Source organism: Dendrobates tinctorius, unplaced genomic scaffold, assembly GCF_039654945.1.
Source record: "Dendrobates tinctorius isolate UK_male_01 unplaced genomic scaffold, ASM3965494v1 ptg000022l, whole genome shotgun sequence".
Lineage (NCBI taxonomy): Eukaryota > Metazoa > Chordata > Amphibia > Anura > Dendrobatidae > Dendrobates > Dendrobates tinctorius.
The window spans coordinates 118,397,375-118,419,515 of record NW_027361690.1 but is presented as its reverse complement, the minus strand read 5'-3'; the positions used below and the strand labels follow the sequence as shown (position 1 = coordinate 118,419,515).

Sequence of the window (22,141 nt, the reverse complement as noted above, 5' to 3'; positions counted from 1 at the left end):
ATATCGCTAGCAATATCGCTAAAACGTCACCGGTTTTGTGACGTTATAGCGATATTGCTAGCGATATCGCTATGTGTGATACTTACCAGCGACCGGCTCCCCCGCTGTCCATCGCTGATCGCGCGAGAATGTCCGGCTCCATTTCTCGTCGGGCGCTTCCTGCTGAGACTTCCTGCTGTGACGACGAGCGACGCTGGAGGCGGGCGGGAGGACGCAGGATCGCTGTGTGTGAATGGTAAGTATCGTGCGCTGCGTCGCTGCTGAATCGCTGTGAGGTCTTTCTGTATGAAAGCTCACTAGCGATCATTTAGCGATGCACCAGCGATCCTGACCGGGTGGGATCGCTGGTCGGATCGCTGGTGCATCGCTAAATGTAAAAGGGCCTTAATACTATTCTGTGTGATACTGTGTACTGAACTGTGTACCTAATCCTATCGTGTGTTACTGACTGCTCAGCCGTGTATCTATTCCTATCCTGTGTGATACTGACTGCTGAGCTGTGTATCTAATCCTATCCTGTGTGATACTGACTGCTGAGCCGTGTATCTAATCCTATCCTGTGTGATACTGACGCCTGAGCAGTATATCTAATCCTATCCTGTGTGATACCGTCTGCTGAGCTATGTATCTAATCCTATCCTGTGTGATACTGACTGCTGTGCTGTGTATCTAATCCTATCCTGTGTGATACTGTCTGCTGAGCTGTGTATCTAATTCTATCGTGTGATACTGACTGCTGAGCTGTGTCTAATCCTCTCCTGTGTGATACTGACGAGCGGTGTGTCTAATCCTCTCGTGTGATACTGACTGATGAGCTGTGTATCTAATCCTATCCTGTGTGATACTGTCTGCTGAGACGTGTATCTAATCCTATCCTGTGTGATACTGACTGCTGAGCTGTGTATCTTATCCTGTGTGATACTGACTGCTGAGCTGTGTATCTTATGCTATCCTGTGTGATACTGACTGCTGAGCTGTGTATCTTATGCTATCCTGTGTGATACTGACTGATGAGCTGTGTGTCTAATCCTCTCTTGTGTGATACTGACTGCTGAGCTGTGTATCTAATCCTATACTGTGTGATACTGACTGCTGAGCCGTTTATCTAATCCTATCCTGTGTGATACTGGGCTCCCCCTGCAGTCTGTGTCAGAGGGTGGTCTGTGTTGGCACGGTAATAAATTGTGTTATTTCCAGCTTTACAGAAGGACGATAACACCATAGAAATGATAAGAATAATAGGCCAAATTGTTTGGTGAATTGGAACGCGCGGGGTTAAAATTTTGCCTCACAACATAGCCTATGACGCTCTCGTGGTCCAGACGTGTGACTGTGCCAAATTCTGTGGCTGTAGCTGCGACGGCGCAGATGCCTATCCCCGACATACACACATACACATTCAGCTTGACATAGTAGATGACAACAGTAATTTTCAGTTTTCTAGCTCCTGTAGGGATTATGATCTGTTATGTGTAGACATTGGGAAGGATTGCTTGCTTGGTTATGTATAGATACGTGGCTTGTCACTCACAGCATTTCTAGACATGTTAGTCATTCAGGAGTTTATGAAAATGACAAGAAGCGGCTGTACAGGATTCCTATGGAATTGAAGTAAGAGAACAACTCGAGGGCTTGTATTTAAGTTTTGTGCTTTTGATGGAAATGTATTTTAATAATTCGTCTCTACACTGAAGGGCAAATGCTTAGTTCTTACCTACAGAATGCGGTGTCTCGTTGGTATCTTGTGTTGAAACATTGTGTTGGTTTATAAGAAGTGTGTGAATTATTAACACTAAATGGAAGCTCTTCTCACCGACATGTCTATCTCAGTCTGTTCCCATTGTGTATTTCATCCTATAGAAAACTTCTAGTCTCTTACTGTGAACAATATGTGGCCATTTGGGTGGAATACAAGCCTGATGGCTTCACTCTAAGTCCTGTTTCACACCTCCGTTTTTTGGCATCCGCCATCCGTTTTTTGCATCCATTTTTGACGGATCCGCAGTAACCGCTAATGGAAGTCTATGGGACCAAAAAACGGATCCTCCAAAAAAAAGGGGATCCGTTTTTTAACGGAAAACGACGGATTTGGACGGATTTTAAAAAAACGGAAGTGTGATCCAGGCCTTATCAGGATGTTTTATTCATGGACCTTTCAACATAATCTTAAGACATAATTTCCATAAGGGTTTTTAGACTGCACTTTTCCAATCTTTTTCACATGATTTACCCTGAGACTTTATTTTAGTGCTTCTGATTGATTTTTAAAGAAAATCTGGCATAAGATTTCACAATACAAACTGCTTAGGCTAGTTTCACACTAGCGTTTGGAAGCGCAGTGCACCCTCGCCATGAAGCTCCGCCCCTGCCACGCCTCCTCCAGTCAGCTCCACCTATGGGCGCATGATGCTGCATGCGACCTGCGTACATTATCTTTAGCATTGGGTACGCAGTCCATGCGCAGGTATGCGTTTGCCTGCGCATGTGTCCTTTTGACTGCCGACCTGCGCCAAATGCATAGTGTTGCATTTTGGTGTGGCCGGCACCCCCTTTCGTGGTGTGCATGGTTCCCTCACCCCCCTTTTGTGGTATGCGTGGTCCCCTCACCCCCCTTTTGTGGTATGCGTGGTCCCCTCACCCCCCTTTTGTGGTATGCGTGGTCCCCTCACCCCCCCTTTTGTGGTATGCGTGGTCCCCTCACCCCCCTTTTGTGGTATGCGTGGTCCCCTCACCCCCCCTTTTGTGGTATGCGTGGTCCCCTCACCCCCCCCTTCGTGGTATGCATGGTTCCCTCACCCCCCTTTCGTGGTATGCGTGGTCCCCTCACCCCCCCTTTCGTGGTATGCGTGGTCCCCTCACCCCCCCTTTCGTGGTATGCGTGGTCCCCTCACCCCCCTGTCGTGGTATGCGTGGTCCCCTCACCCCCCCTTTCGTGGTATGCGTGGTCCCCTCACCCCCCCTTTCGTGGTATGCGTGGTCCCCTCACCCCCCCTTTCGTGGTATGCGTGGTCCCCTCACCCCCCCCTTTCGTGGTATGCGTGGTCCCCTCACCCCCCCCTTTCGTGGTATGCGTGGTCCCCTCACCCCCCCTTTCGTGGTATGCGTGGTCCCCTCACCCCCCCTTTCGTGGTATGCGTTGTTCCTTCACCCCCCCTTTCGTGGTATGCGTGGTCCCCTCACTCCCCTTTCGTGGTATGCGTGGTCCCCTCACTCCCCTTTCGTGGTATGCGTGGTCCCCTCACTCCCCTTTCGTGGTATGCGTGGTCCCCTCACTCCCCTTTCGTGGTATGCGTGGTCCCCTCACCCCCCATTTCGTGGTATGCGTGGTCCCCTCACCCCCCTTTCGTGGTATGCGTGGTCCCCTCACTCCCCTTTCGTGGTATGCGTGGTCCCCTCACTCCCCTTTCGTGGTATGCGTGGTCCCCGCACTCCCCTTTTGTGGTATGTGTGGTCCCCTCACCCCCCCTTTTGTGGTATGCGTGGTCCCCTTACCCCCCATTTGTGGTATGCGTGGTCCCCTCACCCCCCCTTTTGTGGTATGCGTGGTCCCCTCACCCCCCCTTTCGTGGTATGCGTGGTCCCCTCACCCCCCCTTTCGTGGTATGCGTGGTCCACTCACCCCCCCTTTCGTGGTATGCGTGGTCCACTCACCCCCCCTTTCGTGGTATGTGTGGTCCCCTCACCCCCCCTTTCGTGGTATGTGTGGTCCCCTCACCCCCCCTTTCGTGGTATGCGTGGTCCCCTCACCCCCCCTTTCGTGGTATGCGTGGTCCCCTCACCCCCCCTTTCGTGGTATGCGTGGTCCCCTCACCCCCCCTTTCGTGGTATGCGTGGTCCACTCACCCCCCCCCTTTCGTGGTATGCGTGGTCCCCTCACCCCTCCCTTTCGTGGTATGCGTGGTCCCCTCACCCCCCCCTTTCGTGGTATGCGTGGTCCCCTCACCCCCCCCTTTCGTGGTATGCGTTGTTCCTTCACCCCCCCTTTCGTGGTATGCGTGGTCCCCTCACTCCCCTTTCGTGGTATGCGTGGTCCCCTCACCCCCCCTTCGTGGTATGCGTGGTCCCCTCACCCCCCCTTTCGTGGTATGCGTGGTCCCCTCACCCCCCCTTTCGTGGTATGCGTGGTCCCCTCACCCCCCTTTCGTGGTATGCGTGGTCCCCTCACCCCCCCTTTTGTAGTATGCGTGGTCCCCTCACCCCCCCTTTTGTAGTATGCGTGGTCCCCTCACCCCCCCTTTGTTGTATGCGTGGTCCCCTCACCCCCCCTTTTGTTATATGCGTGGTCCCCTCACCCCCCCCTTTTGTTATATGCGTGGTCCCCTCACCCCCCCCTTTTGTTATATGCGTGGTCCCCTCACCCCCCCCCTTTTGTTATATGCGTGGTCCCCTCACCCCCCCCTTTTGTTATATGCGTGGTCCCCTCACCCCCCCCTTTTGTTATATGCGTGGTCCCCTCACCCCCCCTTTCGTGGTATGCGTGGTCCCCTCACCCCCCCTTTCGTGGTATGCGTGGTCCCCTCACCCCCCCCCCCTTTCGTGGTATGCGTGGTCCCCTCACCCCCCCCTTTCGTGGTATGCGTTGTTCCTTCACCCCCCCTTTCGTGGTATGCGTGGTCCCCTCACTCCCCTTTCGTGGTATGCGTGGTCCCCTCACCCCCCCTTCGTGGTATGCGTGGTCCCCTCACCCCCCCTTTCGTGGTATGCGTGGTCCCCTCACCCCCCTTTCGTGGTATGCGTGGTCCCCTCACCCCCCCTTTTGTAGTATGCGTGGTCCCCTCACCCCCCCTTTTGTAGTATGCGTGGTCCCCTCACCCCCCCTTTGTTGTATGCGTGGTCCCCTCACCCCCCCTTTTGTTATATGCGTGGTCCCCTCACCCCCCCCTTTTGTTATATGCGTGGTCCCCTCACCCCCCCTTTTGTTATATGCGTGGTCCCCTCACCCCCCCCTTTTGTTATATGCGTGGTCCCCTCACCCCCCCCTTTTGTTATATGCGTGGTCCCCTCACCCCCCCCTTTTGTTATATGTGTGGTCCCCTCACCCCCCCCTTTTGTTATATGCGTGGTCCCCTCACCCCCCCCTTTTGTTATATGCGTGGTCCCCTCACCCCCCCTTTCGTGGTATGCGTGGTCCCCTCACCCCCCCCTTTCGTGGTATGCGTGGTCCCCTCACCCCCCCTTTCGTGGTATGCGTGGTCCCCTCACAGCCTGCGTACCCAATGCTAAAAATAAGGTACGCAGGTCGTATGCAGCGTCATGCGCCCATAGGCGGAGCTGACTGGAGGAAGCACGGCAGGGGGCTGAGCTTCCTGGCGCGCATGCGCTGCGCCTCAAAACGCTAATGTGAAACTAGCCTTTCATTGTTAAATGGATCTTAAACCTGTTGAGTCTGGTGTACTTGCTCTCAAAATTCATGTTGGAACGCCTGTAGAATTTTGCTCCAGAAGGGCAGGCGCAGACGACCATTTGTTTTCTCATTCGAGAAAATCTGGTCGTTAATGCAAATAACCCTCTGATCACAGTGTAATCTGACTCTTTTGGAGCAGAAAATGGAGAAAAACATTTCTCCATTTTCTCCATTGTGTCCGTACGTGAAAAATCGAACTGCAGTCAGATGTCATCCGAGTGCAGTCCGATGTTTCCCACGCACTTATTGTACCTGAATGTCAGATCAAACTCTGGCATGCGGTGACTTTTTTTTTTTTTAAGTTAAGTGGCTCTATCTAAATCCTACAGATGTGAGAATGCTGTACTGTTACATATAGCACCATGTAGTCTGCTTTATGTGAAAACCCCATACTGACACACTTTTTCTTGCATAGTATATTTAATTTTATCAATTTGTGCATTTGCAGCATCAATATGATGAAGCAGCTCATCTGTTCACCGGATCTGCTTGTCATGCAGGTAGAGATGGATGTGTACACGGCTTTAAAAAAGGTGAGGAAGGCTGCCCGCTGGCATGTTCTTATTAGTGTTTGCTGTGTTTTTGGTTTATACTATTTTGAATGTTCTTCGGAATGACATGTCAGACGGTCTTCAGTCGTGCCGTGTTCCATTTTCATCAGGTTTACCTTGAACATTGCCAGAATAGCCGTTTGCTGTACTATACATTCCAGTGAAAAAATAAATGCTGAAATGTGACAGATGTAGTATTTTGTATGGATTTATCATTTATGGTCCAGTAGACATGACAGTCTCCATGCTGTTTTACAAAGGGAATAGGTTGGGTTTTACTATTAGAAGCTTTTTCTTTTCCTAGGTTCTTTCAATAGCGGCCCTGAATAATTCTCTTCTATGGCCTCTTTCACATATCAGTTTTTTGCCATCAGTCAAAATCTGTAGTTTTTTGAAAAAACGGATCTGGCGACTGCCGCTGGATCCGTTCTTATAGACTTGTATTGGCGACAGATTGCGACGGATGGCCTCACGTTTCGTCCGTCGGAAAATTCTTTGTCCGGCGGCTGGACACGACACACAGAGCAACGTTTTTTGTGCCCATCGAAAAATCGGATCCGTCGCTGTCTGATTTTTGCTAGAATTGAAGCCTATGGGCGCAGAATCCTTCGCTGTCCGACAAATGACGGAATCCGGCTACGGATTCCGTTTTTTAAGCTGCGCATACTCCGGCACTGTGTGCACGTATGGTGTTTGTGAGCTATGTGTGTGTGGAGGGTCTGCGGGACTGTGCATGGATATCTATGGCTATAGCCTTAGAGATATCTATGGATTCTATCTATCCCATATCTATCTATATACCTGTCTATTTATCTACCTGTCTATGGGTGTTTTAAAAAACGGATCCGTGAAAAAATGGAGGCGACGGATCCGTTTTTGACAATCTGCGACAGATACGACGGATTGTGGCTGACGCCAAAAAACTGATATGTAAAAGCAGCCCAACTCCCTCTAAGAGGAAGCAATACGAACCCCAAAAATCCGCTACGTACCTTGACGTATGTGTAATCGGTTACATGTCATGCGATACTGGAAGTCTTCTCCGTTTTCTGCCAGACACATTTCGATACAGTGCTCCATGTTCTTGAACGTAACGTAAACCCATGGGAGGCTTGTTCTGGTAGGCTTTTACGTGCAGCATACCCCAAAGGAAGAAACTTATTGTCAGATCCAGCGACTGTGGGGGCCAAAGCGCCTTTAAAATTCCTCTTGCAGAAAAGGCTCAATTTCTGCAATGCTGCTTGCCGATGTTAGAGCAATGAGTCCGTCTTGTTGGCCCTAACCTTCCGTTAACTTATGAGCAAGCAGTCGATTCACAAACTGTTCCATTTATGTTTCAATACACATCTCTGGTCACTGTGGGGCCAAGAAAAATGGGGCCTAGGTTATGCAGCCAAGACATCGCAAAACATAAACTGACTTTTTGACCATGGAGTGATTTTTGGTGAGTGGCTAAGGGATTTTCAGCAGCCCATACCCAGGTGTGTTGCTAACCTGACAACTGGTACCATGCCTGAGTGAGAATTGTGCTGTCCAGTATTTTTACACATTTTATTTGACTTCTTTTCACTCTTTCACTTAGTGCCAATGTGGGACCTGTGTAATTTTTACTCTGATCTCCGGTCTCATGTATTGTAGTACTCGTGTACTGCAGTGCATGTGACCTGTCAGTGAGTCACTGACTCAGCCCGTGAGACCTGGCTTGTAGCTGAATCTGACAAGCCACGGTACCCTGTGGGGTCATCAAATGACCTAAGAGTGCCCTGGCAACGATTGGCGCCCATGATTGCGATTGTGGGGGGTCTGTCAACCCCCTTTTAAACACTTTGCTACTGCTGCCAATCTGGTATTTAAGGAGTTAATCGGCCCCGATCGGCTGCAAAACTGGCCTTGCCGCACTATTCTTATTTTCAATAGCCATTAGACTGCCTTAATGGAGCAACGACTACAGAGAGAATATAAAGTTATATCCTCCCTATAACCACTTGCTTCCAATCATCGGGGCAGTGGAGAGAGCGGGTACAATAGCCAACTACTCTACAGTGAGCGCACTGAAATCACTCCCCAACACTCTGGCATGCCGCCCTGCCGCCTCTGACTGGTGGGCCGCCGTGCACACACACTGCCCACAAAGTACCGGTGAGTGCTTTAGAGCATGATGAATGTATATTTAGTGATCACTTCATTTTCTCCCGCCGCTCCAGTAGGGCGGCCTAACATCATTTTACACTGCGTTCCAAATTATTATGCAAATTGGATTTAAGTGTCATAAAGATGTAATTTTTTTGTTTTTCAAATAAACTCATAGATGGTATTGTGTATCAGGGCTCTTTGGATCACTGAAATCAATCTCAAATTCCTGTGATAATTAGTTTACCAGGTGAGCCCAATTAAAGGAAAACTACTTAAGAATGATGTTCCACATTATTAAGCAGGGCACAGGTTTCAAGGAATATAGGAAAGAAAAAGGACCTCTCTGCTGCTGAAAAGCGTCAAATAGTGCAATGCCTTGGTCAAGAGATGAAAACATTAGATATTTCCCAAAAATTTAAACGTGACCATCGTACTGTTAAGAGATTTGTGGTTGATTCTGAGCACAGACATGTTTGTGCTGATAAAGGCAGAATGAGGAAGGTTTCTGCCAGGCAAGTTCATTGGATTAAGAGAGCAGCTGCTAAAAAGCCATTACAAACCAGCAATTAGATATTTAAAGCTGCTGGTGCCTCTGGAGTCCCTCGAACCTCATGGTGTAGGATCCTTCAAAGGCTTGCTGTGGTGCATAAACCTACTATTCGACCACCCCTAAAAAGTGTTCACAAGCAGAAATTGTAGCAGTGGGTCCAGACATACATGAAGACTATTTTTCATACTGTCTTGTTTACTGATGAGTGTCGAGCAACCCTGGATGGTCCAGATGGATTGTTGGTGGATGGCCACTATGTCCCAACAAGGCTGCGACTTCAGCAAGGAGGTGGAGGAGTCATGTTTTGGGCCGGAATCATGGGGAAACAGCTGGTAGGTTCCTGAAGGTGTGAAAATGACCTCTGCAAAGTACTGTATATAGAGTTTCTGACTGACAGCTGTCTTCCATGTTATAAAAAGCAGAAATGTGCCTTCAGGAGCAAAATCCTCTTCATGCATGACAATGCACCATCTCATGCTGCAAAGAAGTGAATGTGACCTCCTAATGCTGCAAATTCCACAAATGAACATTTTCAGTTCTTTAAAACAGATCAAATGTTTAGGAATTCTGCTGTGCCTAATAATTTGGAACAGTGCAATTTGAGTTTTTATTCATTTTGGAGATTATACTGTTATCATTGGGAGGTTTCTTCAATAAAATTTGATGTATACTCTAACGGGTGATGACCTTTATTAGACTGACTGTCATTTGTACTGACTATTTAGGAAAATCATAGAAAAATATCATTTGCATAATAATTTGGAACACAGTGTAATGCCATTTACTTGCAAATTAACCCCATATCTATAAGTATCATTTCTGGATGCGACAGGAACCTTTTAGGCTATGTGCCCACGTAGCGTTTTAAAACGCTCACTAAAAACCGACTCCTTCCCAGAAATCGCGCGTTTTTTTCCGCGCGATTTTACCGCGATTATGATCACGATTTTGCCGCGATTTTCGCGTGCGATATTCAAGCACTTTCCAAGCGATTTGAAGCATCGCTTGGAAAGTGATTGACAGGTTGGTCACACTCGTCAAACATAGTAAAAGATAGAATGTTATAATGCTAAAAAAAATAAAACTGGGTATATTTACCTTCCGGCGTCCCGCGCTGCATTCCCGGGCCTCAGCGTTCCCAGTAATGCCTTGCGAGATCTGTGATGACGTAGTCTCGCGTTGCTATAGCGAGCTCACGAGACCACGTCATCACAGGACCTTGCCGCAAGGCATTACTGGGAACGCTAGGCCGGGAATGCAGCGCGGGACGCCGGAAGGTAAATATACCCCGATTTTTTTATTTTTTATTCTTTTTTTTACAGGGGTATGGTACCCAGGGCCTGGAGGACAGTCTCCTCTCCTCCACACCGTGGGTACCAACCACACATGAGACGCTTAACTTCCGCATGGTGGGCATAGCCACATGCGGGAAGTAAGCGATTCTCGTGCATTCCTATGGGTGCGGAATCGCGGCAATTCTTTGCGATTCCGCACAAAAGAATGAGCATGCTGCGATTTTTTCCGCGATGCGATTCCACCGCGGAAAAAAGCGCAGCATTAGCATAGCATGTGCGGAATGCCATAGGAATGCATGGGGGGCGTTCTGTACACGATTTTTAAGCGTTTTCGCGCCGAAAATCGCGGCAAAAACGCTTAAAAATCGCTACGTGGGCACATAGCCTAAAAGGATTAATATAAAGTGAAGGTTTTCTTCTACATTCAGAGTTCCACATCAGCTTTGTTCTATAGTACCTGAAAAAGTTACAGATAAAGGTAACACCAGGTCACGATCCCAATGCTCTGTCGGATGCAGCACACCTATTGATAAAGGAGAACAGCCACTCTCACACCCATCATCTGTGGAGGGCGTGCTGCCTACTATAAGTGCACACACATTTCTATATAATCTTTCATACATTATCTTTAGGTACGTGTCATAGTTTAATAGAGGTAACACTACAAAGCATGATCCGCGCAGAAGTGGAAACTCAAGTGGGAGAGCACAGTGGAGATCCACTTGCATGACTTGATAAAGTGCAGAGCACTCAGCATTGATTACATGACCATTAATAAATGACAGTCTCGAGAGGAAGCTCTGACCTGAGGTGACGGAGGATATGTCCTTCCTAGCCTTGGCCCGGTGCTGACAATCATTGTAATCGCCACCGGAGGTGACTAGGGCACTAAGGCGTACTTATCATTATGGCCCTAAGATGCCTCTGTACCCAAATGTGGCCACAAGTGACTGCAGATGACGCAAGAGGAAGCTCCGGCATGGTTTTATAACTGGCATTTTTCATCCACCCACATACAAATCAATACTGCAGCTGCTGTGCCACCGATGTGAGTGACTGGGCCCGGCCTGGATCTTTACTTCTCTTGTTTTCTTGTCCTGGTTTTTGACCTTTTGGAACCAGACGGCTGAGGAGTAGTCAGTAAGCCTAAACACCCCCCCCCCAATACATTGAGAATCTGATTCTGTAGTTGGGAGATAACACTTTTCAGGGGTTAGATCTTGCTGTAAATACTTTGGTAGATAGAGATTTTCTCTGTATGACCCGATTATCAGGAGATGGTCTGCAATGCTTCTCACACCTTGCTGCGTTATTTGCATTTTTATGATTTTTCCCAACTTAGAGGTTGTCTGGCCTTATGGTACATGTCTTCAGTCGTTCTGTGTGACTGCAGATTTGTGAATCCTCCCAGCACATGCACTGCGGTGGCAGTCCTGGGAACTGGTGGTCATATGACCACATTTATGCGGTTTGCATACTTCTGACACATTCAGACTAGACTTGTCCAGCCTGGCTCATTACAATTGCATTCAGTGAGGCTGCTCGCGTCTAGTCGGCGCATGACTACTTGTATGCAAATTGTAGTGGAAATTAACCACTTTAAGGCTTGTGCTAGCAGTTGGTGTTCTGTAACAAAATGTAATACCGTAGGTGTTGACTTTATTTGATTAATGGCTTTGTTTTTAGCTGTAAATTGATTTGCCTCATTTTCCAACAGTGGATGTTCCTGCAACTAGTGCCTTCTTGGAGCGGGTCCTTAAAGCAGCTCCTAACTGAAGCGGATGCCTGGTTCTCCAAACGCAGGAAAGGTTGGTAAATGGGGTCCTTTTGGGCTGAAAGAAACCTTTATAAAAGTGTATGATTTGGCATATTCATGTGTGGCTGCCAAGGTTGGAGTACAGACGTATACAGTGCTCACAGTGCAGTTTTGCCACAGATCAGCACGTTTTGATAATTGTTTCGTACACGGACCTGCATAACATCATGACCATTATAAAGGTCCTGTCACCTTGACAAAATGGCCAATTTTTGCTCTTATTTATCCTCAGCATATGTTTTTAAATATATATTTTGTTTTTTATTTAGTGATGATTTTTATGGTCTTTACATGTGGGCGGTACTCATGGGTCACCATATGGTGGATTAAAAAGAAAAAAAAAAACAATAAAACTCCAAACTGATTACTTGGGGGCAGCAGTGGCAATCTAAAAAGACCTTAAGTGGCCACTTTTGCCCTGGTGATAATTACGCTGATTTGCTGTAAATCGCACATCGACATGGTTCTTGTCCGTGCTCGCTCTGGCTTTTGCATGTGTCCCTACCCTAGTTACAATGAGTATGGAAAGTATTCAGACCCCTTTAAACTTTTCACTCTGTTTCATTGCAGTCATTTGGTAAATTATTATTAATAATTATATAGCGCCATTGATTCCATGGTGCTGTACATGAGAGCACAAATCAAAAAAGTTCAATTTTTTTTCTCATTAATGTACACTCTGTACCCCATCTTGACTGAAAAAAACAGAAATGTAGACATTTTTGTTAATTTATTAAAAAAGAAAAACTGAAATATCACATGCTATGTATCTCATGGGCTTGCTGTCTGTCACTTCTGTTAGGATTGTTTGTGCTGCTTTATTCTCTCGTCTTCTGTGTTCTTTAGATTTAGAAGATACCGGCATCACCTTTCTAGAAACTGATCAGGGCTGCCCATTTGTGCCGGTCTTCAAGCACCTACGTATGCAGTACATCATCAGCGACTTGGCATCAGCAAGGATCATTGAACGCGATGCTCTGATTCCCGCAGGTAATAATCATGGTGCCGCACTCCTGCAATATGGATTTACTAGAAGTACGGAGAAAAAATGAGTTTACCATATACAATGAAAAATAAGTATTTATTAATACAAAAGTTCATCAATTACATAAATAGTAAAATGTACAATAAAATATATCATATCAATTAGTATGTATGGATGCACATGATCCACAAGACTGATGGCCACAGACTATGAGCAGAACATAATAGCAGGACAGAGCAAAAAATAACCTATGTCAAACCAATGGTGATAGAAAGAGTTAATGTAAACATCAGGCAGCTGATTCACTCAGTATCAGGTGGCTCATATAGCCAAACATGCAGTGCAATGGTATGCTGAACAAGTGCCCCTAAATCATAAACATCACCATGGTATCAACAATGAATATATATGTATACATATGCAAAGAATGAAGAGGTTAATTACCCATAGTGACTGCCCGTGCTGTGACCACGTTCCCCCAACGCATGTTGCGCTTGATATTTCGTCGCTTCCTTCCTCACGCCCCCTGAGAGTAAAACACAATAAGTGATGGTCACAGCTCACCTCCTCCCCTCTCCCTGCACAATGACCTCTGTACAGAAAACAGAGTATGCCTAGAAAGTTCTCGCATTAAAGTGCTGTAAAATATCTCTATCTGCTGTTAGTAAGTCACGCAAGTTGGCCGCCATGATAATCATGTGTATATAATAGAATAAGGCTGTGTTCACACACAGCGTTTTTTTAGCAGTTTTTACCGCGGTTTTCACTATAAAACCGCTAAAAATAAGCTGCACAGTCATTTCTATGCATTTTTCGCTGTAAAAAACGCAGCATGCACATTAATTTTGCGGATTTTTCCGCGGTTTAGGCTTCTCCCATGCTTTTAGAAACCGCTGCGGAAAAAAACGCATCAAAACCGCGCAAAAAACGCCGCGGGAAAAATGGGTGCGGTTTCTGGGAAGGGATTCAGGTTTTTGAGCAGAAATTTTCTGCAATGTGTGCACTTAACCTAAGAAGAATCTAGAATCTGATAATAATCACATACCAGAGACGTTAGGCTACTTTCACATTAGCGTTTTTTAGCGCTGCGCTTCGTGCCCAATAGAAACGCATGCAAAAACGTATCATGCGTTTGCTTTTTTTAGGCGCATGCATTTTAACCAGTTTCTAGCCATGTTAGCTTTTAAAAAGTATGCGATTTTAAACGCAGGCGTGCGCATGTCTATGCGCACGCCTGCGTTCCCATAGACTGTAATGTGTTATTTTGTCGCATTCTGTGCACAAGCATGCGTTTTTTTTAGCACAGGTCGGACGGACCAAAAATGCAACAGGTTCGTCCGGTGCGCCTAGGCGCACACGACAAAAAACCGCATGCGCACGAAAACGCGTGCAAACGCTAGACCATGCGCCCGCCATGTTAAACATAGGGTCGCATGGTGCATGGACGCACATGATGCGCTGCGCTAAAAAACGCTAATGTGAATCCAGCCTTAGAGGACACTGAGCAGTGATGGAAGTATTCTTCAGTTATTTCTCCAAAATGGATACTGTATGTTCACAAGTAGATGACATCCTGCACCGCTTGCTTCTTTACATTGCCTTACAGTTAAAGGAGTCCTCTCACTGTGACAAGCCGAGCATATGGACAACAGAGATGGGCTGCCTTCACATCTGTAGATCTATGTTTTGGTTTTTTTTTCTCTTTCCCCCATGACGGCACCATGGAGAGAGGGATACGCCCTCAGGGACAGGAAACCTACAGATGAAAAAGGCGGTTCCTCTCTCCCACATCAGTTGGTTTCCTGTTCCTGACGGGGAACCTACAGCACGTACCTGCAGTCGACGCGGGATGTCGGGGACCGAACCAGTCCGGTAATAGGCAGCGGGGCTCCCTGCCTCGGCTGGGTCGAGGCCTTGTGCTGGCTTCCCCTGAAGCACCACCACCGGGGTCGGCGGGCCTTGTGGGTGAGTGGGGAGAGGCAGTGAAGATCGGAGAAGTCTGCCGATCCCACAAAGAAAAAAGAAAAAAAAAAAGGGGATGCTGCCTCCTACAAGTAGTGCTGACTGTCACTAAAGGAGAGCCCCCTGCCGAGCGCCGGACTCGGAGCAGCCTGTGGAGAATGGCGGCGGCCACCGGGAGCCGCAAGATACAGGGACTCTGCCGGACCTCGGAGCAGCCTGGGGAGGGGTGGCGGCGACCACCAGGAGCCGGGAGATACAGGGCCTCAGAGCGGCCTGGGGAGGGGTGGCGGAGGCGGCCACCGGGAGCCGCGAGATACAGGGCCTCGGAGCGGCCTGGGGAGGGGTGGCGGAGGCGGCCACCGGGGAGCCACGAGATACAGGGCCTCGGAGCGGCCTGGGGAGGGGTGGCGGAGGCGGCCACCGGGAGCCGCGAGATACAGGGCCTCGGAGCGGCCTGGGGAGGGGTGGCGGAGGCGGCCACCGGGAGCCGCGAGATACAGGGCCTCGGAGCGGCCTGGGGAGGGGTGGCGGAGGCGGCCACCGGGAGCCGCGAGATACAGGGCCTCGGAGCGGCCTGGGGAGGGGTGGCGGCGGAGGCGGCCACCGGGAGCCGCGAGAAACAGGGCCTCGGAGCGGCCTGGGGAGGGCTGGCGGCGGCGGCCACGGGGAGCCGCGAGATACAGGGCCTCTGCCGGACCTCGGAGCGGCCTGGGGAGGGGTGGCGGCGACCACCAGGAGCCAGGAGATACAGGGCCTCGGAGCGGCCTGGGGAGGGGTGGCGGCGGCGGCCACCGGGAGCCGCGAGATACAGGGCCTCGGAGCGGTGGAGGGCGGCGGCGGCCACCGGGAGCCACGGGAGACAGGGCCTCTCAGGCGGGCGCAGGACGTTGGCACGGCGCGCGAGCACAGCACCCTTGAAGAAGGGAGGCGAAGTGCACTGCTGGGAAATTCGCAGTGCGCATGCGCGGGTGGCCACTTCAGGTGGGGGCGCAGGGACCACTGGGTAGAGGGCGGCGCTGAGCTCAAAAAAGAAAAAAAAAAAAAGCGCTCATATTTAAAACCCCACTAAAGGGGAAAGGAGCGATCACCATGAGTGAAAAGCCCCAGAAAGAGAAGGAGACGCTTCGGCGGTCCCGAAGCAGGGGCTGCGGCAAGCGCAAGAACAGCGCCAGCATTTACAGCGCCAGCGCAACTCCTCCCAACAGCGCAGCCACAGTGGTCATGCAGGATCGCGGCGCAGCCAAAGCTCCACCATGGCGGCACAGCCAGAAGTGGATTCAGCGGTGGAAATAATTCTCTCGTTCCATAAGGAGGGTGAGTGATCTCCGTGAATGCCCGCTCACTAATGAGCGATTATTAATTTTTTCTTTTTCAGGGGTGTAAATGCACAGCCAAATCCAAACACATGGTATGTGCTATATTTACGGAGGAGCTACCCCCTACGTGGGAGAAAAAGCTCTGTGCGGCGTGTATAGAGCAGACAATACAGGTTGAATCCACAAGGTTTGCTTTAGACCTCAAAACACTAATAAGGACCCAGGTCGAAGACGCCATTAAGGGCGTTAGAACCTCAATGAAAAAACGTAGGTCCAGACATAGATCTCCAGAGTTCAGTGTTAGTGAGTCAGGAAGTGAATTATCCTCAGAAGGGGGACGCAGCTGCTTCCCCATTGAAGAAACGAACACCCTGGTAGAAGCTGTGAGGACAACTATGGGGCTGGTAGATGAAAATCCACTCCCTAATTAAATGAGAATGGAAAAAGCCAAACAACAAAGTCCTCCTAACACCCAAGAGGAAATACCCCTTTGACGACCCGGCCTGCTCCCTATGGAGTAAAGCGCCTAAATTAGATTTAGCGGTTGCAACAGCTTCTAGATAATTTACTCTGCCCTTCGAAGACATGGGCACCCTGAAGGACCCAATGGACAAAAAAGCAGAAACTTTTTAAAAAAAAAATGCTTGGGAGGCGGCAGAAGGGGGGCTAAAGCCAGCCATAGCAGGCACTTTCACGGCACACTCTCTAATGGTCTGGCTGGATCACTTAGATTCACAAGTAAAGGAGAATGTCCCAAGAGAAACAATGCAAAGATCAGTTTCTGTAATGAAGAGAGCAGCAGCTTTCCTGGCGGATGCATCAGTAGACTCGACCAGGCTGGCTGGCAGCCAGGACAGCCGCCTTCTCGAATGCCGCAAGACGCGCCTTATGGCTGAAATGCTGGCCGGGAGACTTGCAGACAAAAACCAAATTGTGCGCAATCCCGTGCGAGGGGGAATTTTTATTTGGCCCAACGCTAGACGACATCTTGGACAAGGCAGGGGACAAGAAAAAATCCTTTCCTGGGTTCCCTAGTCAGGCATACAAATGGCCTTTTCGGAATAGAAGGTTCATGCGACGAAAGCCCCCAAAAGGGAACAAAGACGGATGGGAGGATAGAAGAAATAAAAATAAAGGCTTTATGTTTAACAAACCCCCCCCCCGACAACAAAATGCCACAATGAAGGTACTCCCTGGGTCGGGGAAGATTATCCTACTTTCTCCAGGCCTGGGAAAAAATATCCGCAAGTTCATGGATACTGAGCATAATAAAGGAAGGTCTAAAGGCCCCGTCACACTAAGCGACTCACCAGCGATCCCGACACCGATATCAAGGTGTCAGGATCGCTGGTAAGTCGCTATGTGATCGCTGGTGAGCTGTCACACAGACAGCTTCACCAGCGATCAGCACAGCGATGCCGAGCGCCCGGCATCGCTGCTATCGCTGTAGAAAATAGTATCAAAATAAAAAATATAGTTATTCTCACCTTCCGACGTCCCGTTCAGCCATCCTGCCTCTCTCCACGCTCCGGTCCCAGTGATCCTTTGCACGAATGACCGCGAGATGTCACGGTCACGCGGGATAACAAAGTCTCGCGGTCATTCGTGCAAAGGGTCACTGGGACCGGAGCGTGGAGAGAGGCAGGATGGCTGAACGGGACATCGGAAGGTGAGAATAACTATATTTTTTATTTTTTTTATTATTTTTTTACACCTGATCGCTGGTCTCCCGCTGTCACACACAGCGATGCGTGCTGGCCAGCGGGAGACCAGCGACCAAAGAAATGTCCAGAGGTTTCTTCCAGCGATACCGGCAGGGGGGCCGCTCGCTGATCGCTGTCACACACAGCGATCTCGCTGGTGAGATCGCTGTTGTGTCACAAAAGATTGCTTAGTGAGACGGGGCCTTAAAGCTAAAATTCAATACCCTCCCAAACAATTCTTTTGTGATAACGCCACAAAGGACATCTCACGAGCAGCTGGCTCTGCAACAAGAAATCGCGAATCTAAGGGAGAAGGACGTATTACAAGAAGTCCCCTACAAGGACAGAGGCAAAGGCTTCTACTCCCCTCTCTTCCTTCGCAGGAAGCCAGACTGATCGTACAGGGCGATCATAAATCTAAAAAGACTGAACAAGTTCCTGGAAATTCAGCACTTCAAAACGGAGACAATAAAATATTGTGTAAAAATTCTTCCCCCATCTTGCTTCATGGCTGTATTAGACTTGAGAGACGCATATTACCATGTACCTATTCACAGAGACCACAGAAAATACCTCAGGGTGGCGTTGACGATCCAGGGTGAGATGAAACATTATCAGTTCAGAGCCCTCCCCTTCGGGCTAGCTATTGCTCCAAGGGTATTTACAAAGATAATGTCAGAAGTAATGGCCCACATAGGAGAGCAAAACATCCTGATAGTCCCATACCTGGACGATCTCTTAATAGTAGGCGTCGCCTTTCACCACTGCAAACAATGATTGGACATGGTCATGAGACCTCTACTGAGTCTAGGATGGATGCTGAATTTGCCCAAATCCAAACTTGTACCAAGTCAGATGCAGGAGTACTTGGGGATAATACTGGACTCAACCGAAAAAATTTTTATCTTCCGCAGACGAAGATTCAAAAGATGACACTGATGGTGTCACAAATGATAGCTTCCCCAGTCACTAACCTGAGAAAAGCAATGTCTCTATTGGGGTCAATGACAGCCTGCATGCCAGCAGTACAGTGGGCACAAAGCCATACTCGAGACTTACAGTAGGAAATATTAGATGCAGACGTTTCCCTACACGGGAATTTAGACAGGCAATTGGACATCTCACCAAACACAATACTTTCCTTAACATGGTGGACAGATCCAGCCAATCTAACCAAGGGGGTTCCCTGGACCTTACCAGCGACAAAGATCCTAACTACGGACGCAAGCCCCTTTGGGTGGGGTGCAGATCTAGGCAACCAGGTGGCGCAAGGGCCCTGGACTCAGGGAAGTGTCAGCTTCCTCAAATATGAAGGAGTTGCTGGCAGCAAAGCTAGCGCTCCTTCATTTTCTGGATTCACTCCGCTCCCAACATACGAGGGTCTTCTCAGACAACCAGGTAGTGGTAGCATATCTAAACCACCAGGGGGGCACCAGATCTCGAGCGCTGATGGAGGTAACAAAATCCATCTTTCACCTAGCAGAACACAATCTAGAATCCCTGACAGCACTTAACATAAAAGGTTCGGAAAACCGAACAGCGGACTTCTTAAGCAGAACACGCCTAAAACGGGGAAGTGGTAACTAAGCCAGTCAGTCTTCAGCCAAATTGTGAAACTCTGGAGCCGGCCAGAAATAGACTTATTTGCGAACAGTCAGAACAGGAAGTTGGAAACCACCTGCTCGATCGATCCCCGGGGGGGCCCAGTAGCTCTAGACGCCTTCACGATTCCCTGGGATTATCATCTGGCTTACACTTTCCCTCCAATATCTCTCATCTCCTTAGTACTGAGGAAAATACGGGGGGACAAGGCGACGGTAGTGGTAATAGCGCCCTTCTGGCCACGGAGAATATGGATCCCCTGGCTGAGAAGACTGTCCGTAACAGATCCCTGGGTTCTACCAGAAACTCCAGACCTTCTATCCCAGGGACCAGTGTACCACCCCCCTATAAAAAACTTACACGTGACAGCTTGGCTTTTGAGACAGAACTCCTAACCAATAGGGGCTTCTCGTCAAACTTGGTAACCACGCTACTACAAAGTAGAAAGCCAGTAACCACTAAGGCATACGGGAAAGTATGGAAAAAATTCATGTCAGTATCAGGCTCTGACCCAACGGGAGAAATCCCAATAGACAAAATCCTGGAATTCCTACAGAAGGGGCTGGAAAAAGGGTTAGCGACCAGCACCTTGAAAGTACAGGTGGCGGCCTTAGGAGCTTTGTATAACCATGACTTAGCCAAAAATCGGTGGGTTAGGAGATTCATGAGAGCGTCAAGTAGATCCAGATCGATCCCCCTACGCACCACATCCCCCTGGGAAATAAACCTAGTGTTAAACGCACTGACCAAACCTCCCTTCGAGCCCCTAGCGGAGGCCCCCTTAAAAAATATTGTCCCTTAACACCTCCCGCCTCGTAGCCTTAACTTCTGCCCGTCGCATTAGTGATATGCAAGCCTTGTCTGCCCACTCACCATTCACTCAAGTACTGGGTGATAGGGTAATTCTCAAAACCGACCCGGCCTACCTCCCCAAGTTTCCATCACAGTTTCATAGGACCCAGGAGATCTCCCTACCCTCCTTCTGTCCCAATCCCAAGAACAGAACAGAAGAAGTACTGCACACTTTAGACGTAAAGAGGTGCTTGGTCCAATACTTGTTAACCACAAGGGAGTTTAGGAAGGATAGGGCTCTGTTTGTCTGTTTTCAGGGTCCTCGGAAGGGTCAAAAAGCATCGAAGGCCATACTGGCGAGATGGATAATAGAGGCAATCACCCTATCCTACTCCTCTTGCGGGGCGGCCATCCCGGAGGATGTAAGGGCCCATTCAACCAGGTCAGTGGCATCATCCTGGGCGGAGAAAGCCGGCGCTTCAATAGACCAGATATGTAGAGCTGCCACTTGGTCTTCCCTCTCTACTTTTTTCAGACATTACCGTCTAGACTTGACCTCCTCTTCAGATCTCACCTTTGGGAAAAGGGTTCTGGAGGCGGTGGTCCCTCCCTAGATGTACAATCTTTGTAATTCTCTCTGTGGTGCCGTCATGGGGGAAAGAGAAAATCGTAGTTACTTACCGATAACGGTATTTCTCTGATCCCATGACGGCACCCGTACATCCCCTCCCTTTCACACACAGGTGTGCACATTAGAGTGAGTTAGTTAGCTTTAGTACTTAGCCACACGGTGCCTCTATTAAGTTTAATTTGATTAATTTTGGATTTTTTTATATCCATTTGAGTTGCAGCTGAAAGTTCTGTGTAATGCTCTGTAAACCAACTGATGTGGGAGAGAGGTACCGCCTTTTTCATCTGTAGGTTTCCTGTCCCTGAGGGCGGATCCCTCTCTCCGTGGTGCCATCATGGGATCAGAGAAATACCGTTATCGGTAAGTAACTACGATTTTATGTTTCTTTTTTTTTTTTTTTTTTTTTTATAAAGATTTGCAGTATAAAAGTGCAAAACAGACCTGACATGTCTTTGTATTGTACCGTAAGTTTATGAATCGGTTCCCCAAGGGCTCATGCAGATGACAGCGGATCTTGGTCCGACCACAGACCGCAATGCATGGACTACCTGTGACTTTAATGACCTTAGCATGGGAGCGTCATATTTTTCCATGAGACTGTCATGCTCAGGTCAGGAGACCCGCGGCCAGCCTGTGCATTGCGGTCTGTGATAGGTCCGAGATCCACATACGTCTGCTTGATCCGTAGTGGTGGTCTGTATGTCTACGTTGGTATAGAGGGCAATTTATCCATCAGGGAATTAGTGCTCTTCATTAGGGATGAGCATTTGGCCTAAATGCCGCACATTAATGCGCTCTTGGCATTGGCACAACGAGTCTGCCTGGCAAGTCAAGCCCGGAGCGGACATCAATCTTCAGTTTTTTTTCCTCCCCCTCATCAATTTTTATTACAGACATCGACTTCCGCCTCTGTCAGTATTAATGATCAGACCTCTAATTGCAGCCACAGTACTGACATGAACATCTTATTCTTGTGTCCCTGGATATTGTGTTATCACGTAAACTCTGAATTATTTTTGACACCTGTTTTAGTCAATTTTATCTGATGTTATGTTCCTGAACTCTGCTTCCGTTTTATTGTACAACCTTCATTTAATGTGTGAAAATTGAAATAAAAAGCCAGTATTGAGCCTTCCTCTCGTGCTGTACAGAGGTGCTAAATCAGGAATTTCGCTTATGTGCTTGTCTAATAAAGTCTTTATTAGATTTTCTACCCTGATCCAACAATTCAACAATAATACTTTCAATAACAGTGGCTTACGAAAGTATTCACCCCTCCCCCCCTTTGGCTTTGTACCTGTTTTGTTACATTACAACCTGTGTTTAACCCTGAAGGAGCTGCAGACTACCCGAGCAAAGACTGGAGTATCTGTCCATATGACCACAATAAGCCGTACTCTC

General features: G+C 48.6%; 1 protein-coding gene across 1 annotated transcript in view; it reads left to right on the top strand.

Moving 5' to 3' along the window:
• Positions 1–22,141, top strand: part of GMCL1 (germ cell-less 1, spermatogenesis associated) — a 173,534-nt gene that overhangs the window by 101,064 nt on the left and 50,329 nt on the right. Inside the window, exons 8-10 of the mRNA XM_073569094.1 lie at positions 5,853–5,937; positions 11,651–11,741; positions 12,596–12,739. Of these exons, the coding sequence (XP_073425195.1) occupies positions 5,853–5,937; positions 11,651–11,741; positions 12,596–12,739 (320 nt within the window). The remainder of the gene's footprint in view (positions 1–5,852; positions 5,938–11,650; positions 11,742–12,595; positions 12,740–22,141) is intronic.